The sequence below is a fragment of the Lepisosteus platostomus genome, chromosome 8 (assembly GCF_059453375.1).
Source record: "Lepisosteus platostomus isolate fLepPlt1 chromosome 8, fLepPlt1.hap1, whole genome shotgun sequence".
NCBI lineage: Eukaryota > Metazoa > Chordata > Actinopteri > Semionotiformes > Lepisosteidae > Lepisosteus > Lepisosteus platostomus.
The window spans coordinates 53,629,755-53,646,932 of NC_142618.1; the positions used below are offsets into that span (position 1 = coordinate 53,629,755).

General features: G+C 37.6%; 1 protein-coding gene across 1 annotated transcript in view; it reads left to right on the plus strand.

The window, feature by feature from the left end:
• dnah5l (dynein, axonemal, heavy chain 5 like) overlaps nucleotides 1–17,178 on the plus strand; it is a 150,447-nt gene that overhangs the window by 40,929 nt on the left and 92,340 nt on the right. Inside the window, exons 42-44 of the mRNA XM_088643938.1 lie at nucleotides 2,771–2,949; nucleotides 12,678–12,865; nucleotides 15,297–15,491. Coding sequence (XP_088500064.1) covers nucleotides 2,771–2,949; nucleotides 12,678–12,865; nucleotides 15,297–15,491 — 562 coding nt within the window. The remainder of the gene's footprint in view (nucleotides 1–2,770; nucleotides 2,950–12,677; nucleotides 12,866–15,296; nucleotides 15,492–17,178) is intronic.

The window sequence follows — 17,178 nt, forward strand, 5'->3', positions numbered from 1 at the left end:
CTGTATATTCTCAAAGCACTTTTATGAAGCACTCTCTGTGTGGATTCCAAGGGACAACTGAATGACAGAGCATGGGATTTTAATTAACAAATTGAAATTGTTTTTTAGTTAGTATACAGTCCCTTGTAGTGCATTTGGCATTGTCAGGAAGGGTTTTGGCTCCACTGCCAAGTTAATATTTTTTTTATACCTTGGGGTATCTCATGTTATTAGTCCATTTCTTTGTTTATTATATTTAAATTATATATGCTAAAAGGGCTTAGGGGCTATCACAAGTCAGTTTATCAACCATTCCAAGCCTACCTGTCTCTGTTTGAATCAGGCCCACTGTACTGTAAATGAGTCCTCTGTTTTGGTGTGCTTAAGTCTGTTCATGTTAGTCAGTGGCTCCATAATATTGGGCAGTGTGGGGGACACATTGGGAAATAAAAATATAGGGCGGAGCGGTGGCTCTGTGGCTAAGGATCTGCACCTGTGAGTGGAAGGTTGCTGGTTCAAATCCTGTGGCTGGCAGAGGAATCCTACTCTGCTAGGCCCCTGAGCAAGGCCCTTAACCCTAACTGCTCCAGGGGTGCCATACAATGGCAGACCCTGCGCTCTGACCCCAGGCTCTCTCCCTCTCTGTGTCTGTGTCTCCATGGAGAAAAGCTGGGGTATGCGAAAAGACAAATTCCTAATGCAAGAAAATGTATAGGGCTAATAAAGAAACATTATTATCACATAAAACCACACAAATACAATTACTGCAAAGCAGTAAAACAGTTAAAATGACATATAGTAAAAGCAGCTGATTTTAATGTTTAGTATGGCAATTGTTTTCTGTGTTGTGTTAATCCTCAGAATAACTGTTATCTCTTCTATCATTATTCAATAAACTAATGAACTGCATTACAAGCAATAACAGTTTATATCTAAATATTACTGTTGTGCACAATATTGTTTTTCTTATAGAATTCTAAAGTCTTTGCTTTACTTTTTACTGAGAGAACCTTGGAATTATGCATTTAGCTCTAAGAATTTGGTTAAATATTTCAGTATATGGGGGTGATTGGAACATATGGCCATACTAATCGCAGGAATGAAATATGAGGAATGGAATACCATTAAAATGTAAAGTTCACTCATTTTTTAAATGAGTGGTTCAAGTGAACACTCGAAAACAGCAGAAATTATAGAGTGACAGGTAACTGAATATGTTGTTTATTGAACTTAATTTACATTGGACACCAGGCTCAAGAGCCCAAAAAATAATACAGATTGTAAAGTGCTTTTACAACACACTGTCACATTCCAATAAATCATGTGGAGGAGCAGGAAGTCAGGCATTGTTCTTGATAAAGCCAGTTAGCCTATTGGTTGTGCTCTTGTCTGATGTCACAACTATTTTAGCTTCTTATCCTATACCGTAAAATGTTGAACAAAAGTATTAGTATTAGGTCCATTTTAAACAGCTTTTACGATAACCCATTTGGATGGAAAAAGCTAAAGCAAAAGTGTTATTTTTTTGTAAAATATAAAATGGAATTAAATTAAATGGAATTAAGATTTTGCAGAGGTGATGGTACTGTAAACAAGATTCGACATGGCCTTATTTACTATTTAACTTAATAAATGATGCTATTTAAATAAGTACATTTAAAAATAACCTTAAAAAAGATACAGAATGTTGTTATTTATTATACGATGGAGATCACTTTCAACACTGCCAGCATATCTAAAACTAACTGCAAAACTGAAGGGCACATGGAGTGCTCTCTGCCACACAGTCTGCGGTCTATTAACAGACCGCACAGCCTGAACAGAATTGATCCTATATTAGCAGATGACAGGCATTTTCACCTTCAGAGCACAGAAAGTGAAGAAAAATTAGGCATCAATTTTCCTGCAGCAAATTAATCTTATACAGTTCTTCTGTCACTTTCAGTTGTTTAAAGCTGGCAATCGAAATGACAGAGAAATTCTGTTGATTATACCAAAATAGGTCATTCACAGGCATTCACCAGTTTGCATCCACTTTTAACCTTTTCTCTACCACCTAAAGTACTTTGCAGGTTCAATTTATTTCCTCAGATGAATTGTGTTCTTCTCAAGCCAGGGAATGGTATCAGGAATACTGACCATCACAGTTGTTGTGTTGCACCTTGGAAGTGGGTTTTAGTCAGCTGTTGATTTAGCTGAAGCACCACTGTAATGTTCTTTAAATCCCAATATAACAGCAATACTGTCCATAAATATAAGGAGCTGTCTTCAGTTAAAAACCTCAGTTTCAGTTCCATATTTGAGCCTCGTTTCATTTTAGACATATGCCAGTGAGATGTCAGATGGATCTGTGGCAAGTGTATTATTAAATCTTTACGAGCCCTCACAGACAGCTTTCCTTTTTTTATAATAAGGGCATTTCATTGTTTTGGATCTAAATTTTAGTAAATTTCTGTGCCAAAAAAGTTTTTTTTTTATCTAGATCTTTAATTTCTAAAAAAATATTTGGTAACACTTTTAATATGTGCCTATAGTAACTGAAATGATATACAGTATAAAGTAACATTTCTTCCTGTCATGATTACATGAAATGCAAGCAAAAGTAGCACATAGTATTATATATGTCTTACCTTTATTATATTCATATTATTAAATATGTACAATAAGCAAAAACTTGCAAAGCTTTATCAAAGATCCTTAGTGAAACAGTGATTCTTATGAGAAACAATATTCTTTTTATGCTGTTTTGCTGTGAAATCTGGCTTCTGCCACTGGGTTTCCTTCTCCACAGGTGCTATATCACTCTTGCCCAAGCCCTGGGAATGAGCATGGGAGGTGCCCCAGCAGGTCCAGCTGGAACAGGCAAGACTGAGACTACCAAAGACATGGGCCGATGTTTGGGAAAGTATGTCGTGGTATTCAACTGCTCTGACCAGATGGACTACAGGGGGCTGGGCCGAATATACAAAGGTAAAGAGGGTTTGTTTTAGTTATTAGCCATTATTTCTGGCATTATTCCTGGCAAAGCATGAAATATAACCATTAAACTGTATCAGCAAGCTCCACTCACACCTTCAGTGACATGATATAATCTGACAGATTAGGACAGTCATATGCACCTTTTCCACCAAAAAAGAATTACTCTTCTTTACATCGTTCACATTTAATTTCAGTATTTTCTTTTAGTCTTGTTTTTATTTTTCACTAAAGCATGTCACAACCTATAAACCCGTTTTCTGTCTATTCATACACTACCATTGTATTCCAATGTTTCCACTGATTTGAATTAAGCAAAATGTCCTGTTCTTTTCTGGAGGAAGAAGATGAACATGACATTACATCAATACCTCTTTGTTTTTACATGTGCCTGACATTTAGCATACTATGTTCTAAGAGTACTGATCTGTATCAAAAGGTAATTAATTAAAGACAAAAAGAAAGCAAGAAAACCAAAACACCAGTGTGACTGGTGAATATAGACAAAGGAAAGGTTCTATGTCTATGTCTATATTAATCAGATCCTAAATCAACTAAAGACTGCACAAATTAAAAGGTGTTACTTCAAAATTATACTAGGCACATCTGAATATTATGAGTTTTGGAAGCATTGCCCTAATGGCAAATATTTTTGCACAGTTTGCGTAATGGAGTTGACATATCCTAAAATGTTATTTTATTCTTTCTTATCCTGTCATATACTGTATAAAACCATCAATAAGTAAAACATTGAGCAAATATTAACTGAAAAATCATTTTTTCATCAACATACAGTTTACGTTACTTATTTTGGTAGTGTCTATAAAGCAGATCTTAACATTGATCTAACAATTCAAATATGTACTGATGTAAATTTTGCTTTTGAATGCTAGCTTTAAAATGTAAGTGGTGTTAGTGGGGCCAGCAGGGGGCGCTCACCCTGCGGTCCATGTGGGTCCTAATGCCCCAGTATAGTGATGGGGACACTACTGTAAAAACAGGTGCCGTCCTTCAGATGAGACGTAAACCGAGGTCCTGACTCTCTGTGGCCATTAAAAATCCCAGGGTGTTTCTCGAAAAGAGTAGGGGTGTAACCCCGGCGTCCTGGCCAAATTTCCCATTGGCCCTTACCAATCATGGCTTCCTAATAATCCCCCTCTATGAATTGGCTACATTACTCTGCTCTCCTCCCCACTGATATCTGATGTGTGGTGAGCGTTCTGGCGCACTATGGCTGCCGTCATATCATCCAGGTGGATGCTGCACATTGGTGGTGGTGGAGGGGCCCCCATTACCTGTAAAGCGCTTTGAGTGGAGTGTCCAGAAAAGCGCTATATAAGTGTAAGCAATTATTATTATTATTATAATAAATGACAAAATATTAAAACTGTTAAAGCAGTACACAGACAGCAAATATCACAAAATATATTTAATTCAGATGTTAGTGAATTAATTAATGATTTATGTTCATTATACATCAGTAATTAGTCAATTATTTTCTGAAAGTACCTATCAGTTCTTTTAAAACAAGAACTTTTGATCTGCATTCACATGAAACCATTAGGTGGCACTGAAAAGCAAGATTTTGAGTTGAGACCCAACTAATGCAAATGAGAAAAACGTCTTTAAATTGGTGTACTTTAACACTTTCAACTTATGTACTATTTTATTTTTTATTATTTTTAGAAATTTCTAGTTTGCCACATACCCTTTTTTAGAGCTACTTTTTTCAAGTTTACCTGATGATTTCATTAATACCAGAGAAATAAAACAAAACAGCACATTAATATTTTGGAACTTTCCCATTTGCTTCTGTTTAAAGAGAAGAAGACTTAAATTCCAATGAACATCTCATGTGGGCAAAACAAATCTAGAAGCCATTTAAAACCAAAAACAGTACAGTATAGAAAAAATATTTGTGAAACCTTGTGAAACTATTAATTATAGTAATTACAGTTTCTTACCATGGTACCCTTGTTTAATCCAAACCAGCATTTTAAAAACATGCAAACGTAACAAACGTTAAAAAAACAAGAGATGGCAATTTGGCCCATCCAACCTGTTTGTTAGATTTTTCTTAAATACCCAACAGGGTTTAATTTTCCAGTTCATTTCTTTTTTGGATGCGATGGTGTATGAAGTAGAAAAAAAGTAATTGCAAATCAGTGTATTATAAATAAATAAAACACCTATTTTTCTTATCACAATTAAGGGAGTAAACAGAATCAGGTGGTTAAATAATTGGGTAACAAACAAGAACTGAGTTTCAGCAGCCCTGAACTACTGTATTTAATGATCAGAAACTTTGTGAGTTTGGTCTTCACCATATACAGCTGATCAGTAGAAATCTCACATCAAGATCAAAAGAGATTTCTGAGGATCTAAGTGAATTAGTAGCTGAGTAGTCTTTGGGTTACAAAGCTATAGTATGTCTAAATTTATGGAGTTCCATTCATCTACTGTCAGACAGTCTACAAATGGAAAACATTCAAGATCAGAGTGAGTTTACCGAGTCCTGGTTAACCTGCCAAGATCTCCTCAAGAAAAGCTGGAAAATCATACAGGAAGTGACAAAGAGCTCCAGAATAACATTTAAGCATCTGTAGGCCTCTCTCACTGAGGTTAATGTCAGTGTTCATGCAACAGCCATCAGGGAGATGTCTGAATGTCAGTGGGTTTCATGTAAGGTAACCCATCTGAAGTTCAGTAGAGAAATGTTTTCTGTGGTGAAAAGCAAACACTGCTTTCCAGCAGAAGAACTTCATCCCAACTGTCAAGTATGGTAATGGGACTGTCATGGTTTGGGGCATCTTTGCTGTCATCCAGGTGGCTTGTCATCATAACAGCAAATTGTGGAGGAGACAGGCCATCTGTTCGTCAGCGGAATCTGACCTGAAGAAAAAGGACTTTTTGCATTTTAGATTGGAAATTTGGACCTAAACTATACTGAAATGCTATGGCAGGACCTGAATGAAATGTTTATCAAGGCAACCCTAAAATGTCATTGACTTGAAACAGTTCTGTAACAAAAAATTGGCCAAAATTCCTAAAAGCCAATGCAAAAGGGCAATAAATAGTTACAGGAAATGTCTAGTTAAAGACATTGCTGCTGAAGGAGGTGCCAGCAGTTGCAGAATCTAAAGGTTCACATACTTATGTATAGTGCTGGATCATTTTTTAATTAAATTATTTAAATATATCTTATGTTTCTGAAGTATATATTTGATCTTGGTTTTTTAATCTTTTATTAAGACTTTCATGAAGGTCTGTTTGAATTGTAGTCCTAAAATACAGTATACAACAATAAGAACAAACTGAGTGTTCAAAAACATTTTATCTGCACTGTGTTTTTGTCACGATTGTTACTCCTCCTCTTAAGGGCGCTCCAGCCCTTCCTCGTTCTGTCCCATTCCCCTCACCTGTTCCTTATTCCAGCCCCTCTTTAGTTCCACCTTTAAAGCCAGACGCAGGCGTTTGCCCGAGGCTTCTCATTGAATCCTGCTTAGTGAGAGCCCGGGGTCCTGCTGCGTCTGGCTCCGTCATGGTTTAGTTTCCTGTACCTGATTCCCTGCCCCGCCGGTCTCGACCCGGTTCTTGTTTTAACTTCGGATAGATCCCCTGGTCTTGGACTCAACCTCCCGTTTTGGATTCCCCCTCTGGATATACCCTTGGATTGTTCGCCCTGGATTCACTCCCCCTGGACACCTGCACCCACTCCTGCATGATATTTTTCCCTATTGTTTCTTCACCTTCCGGATCGTGTCGTCCGCATAGGGCCCGGAAGGAACTGTTCGTGACAGTTTTACATTCAGCAAATCAGAGTTAATTTTTCTTATGCCCTAGAAACAGTCCTTTGAAATAATTTGAAAAGCTGTGAAATGCCTTAAAGGTCCTCAGCTCAGTATGGGTTTGTTCAAAGGAGTGCACATACTACTGTGGACAGTCTGTCACACAAACTGTGATAACGGGAAATCGTGAAAAAATAAATGAACGTGGCTCTGGACATGAAATCCTCCTGCATTACACTTCCCTTTTTTACTGTAGTATCAAAGCAATGTGATTTTTTTTGAGGAAACACTGAAACTGTTTCAATTTTTTATTGAAATCAGAAAGAGCAAAGAAAGAGGATGAAATATTTAACATGCTAAAATAACTACTGTGGAGAAAGCCTGTGTAATAAAGGAATGAACCGATTTTCTAGAGGGCATACAGTAGGTAAAAATATATATGCTATATAATAGAGTCCCATTTTATGCAGTAGTTAAGTTCCTGACTTTGTGCGTATACCCCAAATCCCGTATAATCACAACACCCGTTTAGACTCTCTTATTCCCCTCCTTTAACCCAGTAAAATCTGTCGTAAGTGTATTAATATGTACAGAATTGCATTGCTGCCACTAAGGGAAAAAAAATTGCCTCCTTATCTCGTAATAATGAATTAACTTGTAATTACGAGATAGCAACGCTTACTTCAGTGTATGTACAACCTGTTACATTGTGCACTGAAAGCACATAGAAGCTACAGTGAACTTGGCTGGCACTTTCGGTTTAATGATTGTGTCCAGCGCTACAGAATTTGAACAGATTTCAACTGGGGTTTAGTCATGAAATCTTGAATGAAATCTTGCCATTCTTAGCAAACATGAACAGAATCATTACAGGCATGAGGACCTGTTTTGTGGGATTAAGAGATCAAAGCAATGATGGTTCTGTTATGAACAGTTACAATCATGTGCAATCACGTGTAACATGTAACTTAAAACTGTAAGTCCGCATGTAGCGATGCAGGTATTGTAACGGACACGGCCGACATTACAGGTTGTGCGAGCCAGTTGCCAGCGTGGTGACGTCACCGCCCTTCCCTGTGAATAGCAGGGACCTCAGCCTGGAGATCTCCCTTGAGCTCAGCCAACTGGTTCCCTGTTGACTGAAGCCCGAGACCCGGGTTCGAGCCCCAGCGGTGGAGAGCCGACCTGAGGCAGGAGCCGCGAGGGCGCAAACCTATGAGAACCTGAAAGCCCTCACAGCCAAAACGTTTCTTTTTTTCTCTTTTCAGCATGGAATAAACCTTTAATGTGTTCCTTTGCAGCCTACGCATGCTGACGTAGCTACCTACTTGATATAGGTATTACTGTATATAACAATTGTACTATTGCGTTTTCAAATAAAGTAGGCGAGAATTACGAAGTCATAATTACCAGATCATTTTCTCGTAATTAAGAGATAATTTTCTTGTAATTATGAGATACATTTCTTGTAATTACGAGATAAGGGTGAGGATTTTTTTTCCTTGGTGGCAGTGATGCGCTTCCGTAAATATGTGTATGTATGCAGATCAAAGTATTGTGACAGTAATACAACAAATACAGTAATGTGCAGTATACAAAATAGATCAGATAAAATATAATAATAATAAAATGCAGGGAGAACAGCAAATGCATAGGTCTCACAAATAACCTTCTGTCTCTAATTGCACAAATCGAAGATTCATTCTTGCCATACATGCCAAACTGGTCACTTTCACCCCACCCCTTAACTTGTTTAAAATCTTGATTTTTAACTCTTAACCAATCACTTTTCTTGACCTTCCCCTTTTTATACTTGTTTCTTTCCCCTTCGCACTTGTTTTCGGTTTACAAGCCATATTGATGCCGCACGGTAAAGAAAACACTGGCCCTGTAACCTGTTCCCAAAGTGTAGCACAGTGTGAAAATTGCCATATTATTTAGTTTTTCATTTAATTTTTTTGTCGCTGAATGCGACTACATGAATTAGCATAAAAACATTTAGCATAAAAAGCCGAGTCCACTGTGCTACACAACACAGGATTTCCCATTCAGTTATCCTGCAATTGTTACTGTATTTCCAAAGTTCAGCATCTGGTATCGCTTCTCATGCTCGATGAGTTTCAGTACTTCTTTTGTCAGTTAAAACTTTTCTTTTCTTCTTGCTGACAGTTTTTCTCAGTCTATTTCATAGATATCCACAAGGGACACGTTTCAGTCTGACAAAACCTTTCTTGCATTACATATGCATTATATGATATTTTGAGCCTGGAGCAGCTGTACTGTATAACTATTTCACTTGGAGCAGAATGAGTGATCCATTAGCAGTCTTTATGGAAATCTGAAATAAATCATGCCTGTGGCACATATGTCTCATTGCTTACCACATGTATCTGTATCTCAGAGGTATTCCAGTTGCTTCTAAGTGGAAAGTAGAAAATGTTTGATTAATGCTCTGTTGTAGGTCTTAAAGACCGCATTTTATTCTGAACTAGTCTTGCTTCCTCAGAAAGTCATTCTAAAAAACAATTAATGTGATCAAATTGTTGGGCTAAGAACCATGCAATTTTATCAAAACATCAACTCACTGCAAGGTATATTTTGTGCAGGTTGCAAATAACAACCCAAAAAAGATCAGTTTAAATTCTGGAATGTCTGCAATGTTTTCTTTCATCTGCATTAAAGGGAAAAAAAGGCTACACAAATCTGTACTGTTTCTGACTATATTTTTCTTAGACCTTATACTGACAATTTAATTGGAAACTGATTTCTTATGTCTAACCCCTGAATATTGTGTTTTAACAGAAAGTATAACTATCTTTGCTTCTCTTTACTGGTAGCCAGGAACTATATGTCTATTTCTATTTCTATGAAACTGTACTGTATTAGCATTTTCACATTGCATCTCACCCTGGTCAGACGCTTTGCCAAAGTTGTCTTTTTAGGACCTGTTGGCATTCTAGTTTACATCATTTTGTGTGTACAGTATTAGTCCAAGTGGTTTAGGTAGTGTTGTTTAGTTTGTGCTGTACTGTAATTTGGTTGACTGTAAGTTGTGGTATTTTAGCAGATGTATTCTGAGGTTGCTTGGCATCTGTGGCTTTGAGCAGTGAGTTTTAGGACTAGCTGACTAACTCCTCTCCGGCCTAATGGACATCGGCTTTATTCCGCCTTGCACACATTGTGTTATTTTCTGTGAGTGAAGAACATTTTTGCTGAACTTTGTGTAAATGGCCACTATTGGTGTTTGTCACAATATGTTTAATCCTTTATCTGTATGTGTATCCTACACCTCTCTGTTGTATAGGGCAGTGGGTTGATTTTTACTTGAAAGTATTTGAAGCCAGATTTGTGTATATGTACTGTATGTGGGGGACTGATATTGAAGAGTATCCTACTTATGGAAGCCTTGCGTGCTGTCTCCTTCACTGACCTCTCTGGGAGGTCAGACTCCTGTTTGTTATATATTGTTATTAACAGGAGTTTTCTTCTGGAAAACCATATCTCTGGTTTTATCCAGATTGACTGTCAGTGCACAGGTCTGTCAGCGCTGCTCCAGGTCATCAGTGTAGATCAGGAAATTGATTTCTGTGTCATTTACCATAGAGCTAGGAGCTGCTGACTGTTCACTGCTGATAATTTGTTGATAAAGATATTGAACAGTGTTGAGATCAGGCTGCAGCCCTATCTCTCACTATGCCCATAAGTGAAGATCTCATGACAGTGGTTATAACATCACATCATACCAAGCTATTTAACAATGTACAATGTACATGTACAAATTATGTAACATATAACATCTTATATAATATACAGTAAAACAAACAGCAATACATAACAAATTACCGTATGTAATAGAATCTGGTGTGGCAGTTATGAAGCCATTAGGTAGTCTAGTGGTCTAGTGGTCTAGTCTAGTGGTCTAGTGTACACAGCAGCGATGTACTGTAATTCAAACTATTCCTTTGATCTTGCTGACGATTCTATGATTGTTTCGGTTGTTTAATGTACCCACTGCTTCAATCAATTCTTAACAGCCCTGTTAAGGCCCTCTGCAGCCCATTCAGTAATGTTATTCCATGGATTCTGTCACGAACCGCGCACTAATTAATCAATTGTCATTCCTCACGCTCTTCCCTATTTATACCCTCTCACTCCACTCACTCCCCGCTCACTATTGAGAATAACCCTTGGCTTTCTCTGGTGTGCACTACTACTCTCGACCTGACTTTTGGCTACCTGATCTTGTTTCCTCCTGCTTCGACTTTGCCTCGCTTCTCGTTTTGGATTTGGGTCCACTCAACCTGACTCTTTCGGCTACCCGACCTAGCTCTTTGTTTCGACTACGACTTCTGCCTTTTGCTTTTGGGATTTGGATGCCAGTTGGTTGCAATCACCTGCAGTCTCAGCGCCGCATAGGGTCCAACCTGGTGCTGCTAACGCCATCCCCGACAGATTCATCATTACCATGAACCTAAAATTGCTCAATATTGTCTCTCTTTTATTTTTTGTATACACAGATTATTTTTACAAACTTGATTTTCACAGAGAGATTTTGAAAATCACATAAACACCACCATTTAGTATGACTTTGGTTAATTCTCACATTGTATTTCAAAATCTAAACTGTGTGTATTTGGTTGGCACAGTTACTGTGTCAGATATGAGGAGATGCTAAGAAAAGATTTCTCTGCCATAAGGCGTGAAGGGGGATAGTCTTAACATAGACAGAAGCTTTCATTTTCAGATATAAGATAATTAGTTAGCTGGGTTAAAGTGCAGAGTTATTTTGAGGCTTAGAAATATCTAAAATAAGGTGGTAAAAAGAATACCACAAGGCAGCAATGTCTTTTTTCAGGGTAAAATATTTATAATCTAAGAAGCCTTGGGAGTTTATCATGGTGAAGGCAGATGGCAGTGACTCACATGCTCTTTCTGTCACACACAAAACAAATCTTGCAGGAGTTTCTGGCCAAACTCCTCCCAGACGCATCCTTCATGATTATTCTGTAAGCATCTTGGCCACCGAGTTCCTGTATTGCATATTGCTGTATAAATCCACTCTGAATACACAGAAAATATGAAGATATTTACAGTATGATTATATAAGATATGCATAATTTATATAACTAATTATATAGCTAAAAGAAACTAGAGAAATTATTACTGCTTAGCCTAGGATGTGTCTGCACCAGTGTGAATTTCTCAAAAAGTAATTTTTAATAAGACCCTTTTTTGGAAGAAATGCTTATTTTCTTTATATGACATCAGAAAATGCAGTGTCTGTCCCAGGCTAACAGTATACTTTCATCCATCAATTTTCTAACCAATTCAGGGTTGCAGGGGAGCTGGAGCGTATCCCAGCAAGAAAGGCAGGATACACCCTGGGTGGGATTCAAGTCTAGTCTAGTTCCATCACAGGCCGTACACAGACACAGATATACACCCACCAGGGAAACCAATTCGCCTATCAGTATGTTTGGACCATTGGAGGAAACCAAAGCATCTGACAAAAACTCTCATGAACACAGGGAGAATGTATAAACTCCACAAAGATAGCCCTCTGGGTCTCGAATTGAGCTCATAGCCCTAGCAGTGTGAGGTAGCAATGCTCACCACTGCACCACTGTGCCACACAGCAGTATGCTGTACTTGTGGCAGAAACAAATGGAAAAAATTCCAACAAATCTTAATGTTGTTGGCCAAAGTATGGTCTATAGTTAATTAGATTTGGATGAAAGCCTTTGTTGAAGAAGCTTTCTGGGTATTGACCAGATTCCAGTGTCAGACATGACCTGAAGTTCCTCAAGTGCAAACTTACAAGGTCTGTATGAATTAATTACTTGGACTGTGTAAAATGAAACCTGCTGTGCAAGAATGAAGCCTGTGAAAGTGGGATTCTGGGCTGGTAAGTAACATGTCTGCTGTATTGTGCAGGTTTGGCTCAGGCTGGTGCATGGGGCTGCTTCGATGAGTTCAACCGTATTGAGCTGCCAGTGCTTTCAGTGGCTGCCCAGCAGATCTACATTGTGCTACAGTGCAAAAAGAACAAGAAACCACAGTTTGTCTTCACAGATGGGGATGTGGTAGACATGGACAGAGAGTTTGGCATTTTCCTAACTATGGTAAGCACAGTAATGTTTCTAAAACAGTCATTTTTTGTCAGTTCTGGCTTTAAAAATAATTTATTTTTCTATAACTCCAAATTTCATGCGGTAGAAGTGTCCATATGGTTAACTAGGCTAAAAGCACTAATTCAGCTGATAACACACAGAATGCGAACAACAGAGTTTCCAATGCTTCTTCCATATTGCTTAGCCTTGTGCTGTAGTTGTCATGGATGTCGGAAGGGCATGCCATGGAATGGCCAGGAGAGCAATAAAGACCCTATGCGTAGTGGCAAAACGGGGGTTAATTCGGGCTCAGGAGGTCAGACGTTGTCAGGTAGAAACCTATGACCTCAGGCCGCTGAGGAGATGAGCTGGTGCTAGGCGGGTCTCAAGACATCCCAACCCTCAATGCTGAGCGAGAAGGAAAGGGTGACCCGGAAATATATAGCCCCATACAAAGACAAACCAGAAGGACAAGCAAAGCACAGGGAAACTAGGAACAGAACAGAAAAGGAGCGCCCTCTAGCCATAGAGGACGTGACAGTAGTTGTCATTGCTGAGCAAAGAAGTAGTTAACGGTCATTTTGAATCCTATAAACTTTGTAGCCATTACATTCAGCTTGTCAATTTCCTGAACACTCTAGGTCTGGGTCTGTTAAAAAAAAGGAAAAAAGGAACAACAAGCATCACATTCCTGGCTACAGGTCTATAATTACCAACAACACCTGTGATACCAGATTTATTATGTGGTGGTACTGAGATCTTGGACTCTATCTAGGTTTAGAAAGTAACAATCTGTATGGATGTACTGCAATCTCCTTTTTAATTTTGATCAAAACCCTGCACCATTGTTGAATTTATTGCTCTTGGGAAGGATGAGTACCTGTGAGGATAAAGCACTTTGGTATCAGAGAGGTACAGTATGTGAAGCTCCCTTGCATAGGAGTGCCATGTACACCTACAAGTAACTGCAGTACTTCTGTGTATTTAAACTACCCTCACATTTCAAAAGCCTTTACCTTAGCAGATACTTGGCATTCATACTGTAATACAAAAGTAAGGAAGGTATGAAACAGATCCTCAGATTTGGAAAATATCATACTGTATTATTTTTAGAATACCATCAGTGCACGATAACCATTAACTCATTAAACATAAAATAGCTTCTTGATTCCCAATGAGCAGTATTGTTTAATTTTAATGGTTTTCTGTGTTTCTCCTTTGACTGCTGTTCACCATCTGATCCAGAAAGGATTGTGTTGAAGAACATTCCCCTGTGCTGATCTTTTTGAGCTTGGCATTATGTAGCACAAGTCTGAAAACCCTTGAAAAGCAGGTTCCAGAAGAAACTTTTAAGCAAATAACTGCATTTGGTGTTTTATTTGGTTCCACAGCATAGGATAAAAATAAAGGAAATCAGAAATAGACCTGTCAAGTTAATGAACTACCTCCACTTATGAAGGAATAAAAAAAGTCATATTGTTGATGAGTAAAAGTGAAAAGACAAATCTGGTCTGTCTTGGGTTTATTGACATTTGAGCTGTGTTCATGAATTTCCTATAATTTGTTTCCTATATTACTGAAACGCAATATTTATTTCCATTGCTGCTTTGCAATAGTGAGTGAGATTTGCAGTAAACAAAGGTGAATAATCTAAAACATTTCTCCAGCTCCAATCAAATAAATAAATGAATATAACCTAAATAATAAAGAATTGCACTGCATGGTTTACAATGAAAAAACGCGCAAATTCTCATTACGTTTAAGAATAAATCTAATTCAACCTGTAGTGTCACACTGAATTGCTTATTTCTACTAATGACTTTTAGGCAGTGTCAGGAGCATTGGCCATGCTGCTAAATTTCATGGTCAAGGCACATAAAAAGATTATCCATTGTCCAAGCAAACACAAATATGCAATTTACTCTTTAAGGCCTTATAAAGAATTACAGCACCTACTCCTTATTTGGATCATTGTTTAAAACTCTCCTAAAATCTGGTTCGTAAATGGAACAAAGAATATTTCTCTTGCACCCTTGAGTAATTTCATACCTATCTGCATAAAAAGCATGTCCTGTGATCAGTAGAACAGATTTCGATACAATTATTTGGATTAAAATTATTATTGCCCCACCTTGTCATTTCAATCCCGATCCCAATGTACATATACTAATGGACAATGAACCTATCTATCTATCTATCTATCTATCTATCTATCTATCTATCTATCTATCTATCTATCTATCTATCTATCTATCTATCTATCTATCTATCTATCTATCTATCTATCTATCTATCTATCTATCTATCTATCAAGTTTCTTTCAAACCAGCATTTTGTAGGAATGATGTTATTTGCAGTTAAATCTATCATTGGTACAGTGGGTGCCACTCTGGTGCTTTGACTCAATGCAATTGTGTCTTTCTGGACTTGTCTGCTCATTTAGAATCCGGGCTATGCTGGGCGGCAGGAGCTGCCTGAGAACCTGAAGATCCAGTTCCGCACTGTAGCCATGATGGTACCTGACAGAGCCATCATTATGAGGGTCAAGCTGGCCAGCGCTGGTTTTCGTGACAACCAGATTCTCAGCCGCAAGTTTTACACTCTGTACAAGCTTTGTGAAGAGCAGCTTTCCAAACAGGTATTCCTTATCAAGAGACCTAGGCTGTGGGATTTCAAACATATTCCAGTGAAGGAAGTTTGTTATATAAAGTACTGTATATACATGGTTCAGTATAGCAAAGTAAAAAGAAAGATAAAAAATAAGAAAAAATATTTTATAGAACAAGCTTAAAATTAAAAGTAATGAAATTGAAGGTTGGTCTCTAAAAACCAAAGGTTATTAAAAAGATAAAAGAAATGTTTTTTTTTATTTTAAAGATTATAATTAAAATGGGGGAAAAAAAGAAAATGTTTAATTAAAGGAAAAAGAAGCACTGAAAATATTTTTAGCTTTCCAAGCTACATGTTCCCTTACTCCTACTCTGTACTCCTACAGATAAAGTGAACCTCAGAATGAATGTTGCTTTATTCTTCTCTTATGCTGAATTATTAAAAACATTAGAGTGATTGAACTAGCTTTGGTCCTTATTGAAAAACCCTGTGCCTTTGATTATCAGGGAGATGTATTCTAGAAAATCAATATGGGAAGAGCAAAATCTCTATCTACAATAGCTTCAGTAATATAACAGTCAAGAACCAGAAATAGAAATGACAAAGTTTACATTCCTAGACATTTTCTTCATTTCAAGAAACACTCATTTTACTTTCATCATTTTAAAGAAGGTGTTTTTACTTGTAACTGTAAGACAACTTTATTTAGACTAGCTGTTTGCTAACTGTTTTAGGTCTTCCTGGTATTTATATTTGTATAAATTTGTTTAAAAACAAAATCAGAAATAGAAAAGGGAACAATTAAGTAACAAATAATTTTAAGAAAAGGGACTTAGGGAGAAGATGTCTAGACAACACCACCATAATAGAAGTTGTACTAAACAATATTGTGTAGAAACAATAGACACAGATACAGTAGACAGGTTTAGACAGGTACTGTAAAGTAGGTGACAGGTATGGTGTGAGACAGTATGAGACAGGTGCAGTATAAGACAGGTAGAGTATGAGACAGGTATAGTTGGAGAAAGGTACAGTATGAGATAGGTGGAGTATAAGACAGGCACAGTGGGAGACAATTATAGTTGGAGACTGTTGCAGTATGACACAAGTACAGGCATGAGACAGGTGCATGCATTACATGCCAACTGTATAGCATATGATAACTAAACGTCTGGTAAAGACATTGCAATTTATGTGGTTCTGCTTGGTACTTTACAGCATTTGCAACATATAAGTGCAAATGTAAATAGCATCTAAATATCATTTCAAAACGTCCTGTCCATTAGCAGCCATAAATGTGGGAGTGAATTAAAACTGTAAGCATTTCACATTATAAGCAAATAGAGAAATATTCTATTAAAAAGTACTTACAACCCAGACAGTCAGGTGGCGATGATGAGACAGCACATCCCTTTCATGGTTGGTTAAGGGGTCATTCTGAGGAAGAGCTGGGTGCTAAGGAATGAAATTCTACAACCAATGAAAAAAAACAACTCTCCTTGAATAAGAACCTCGTCCTTCCCTGCTTCAAGAAATTTGTAATCTGGCTGCCTACAATATTCCAGACCCACTTTTTTGTGGACGTTTGTTGTAAGCATAAGACTGAATGTAATTACAACAAAGTGTTTGCAGTTCAGGGACCACCTCCTTACAGCAAAATGATCATGAATGGTAAAATCAATGTGTAATTACAGTGTAAGTGTCATACAGTAAAT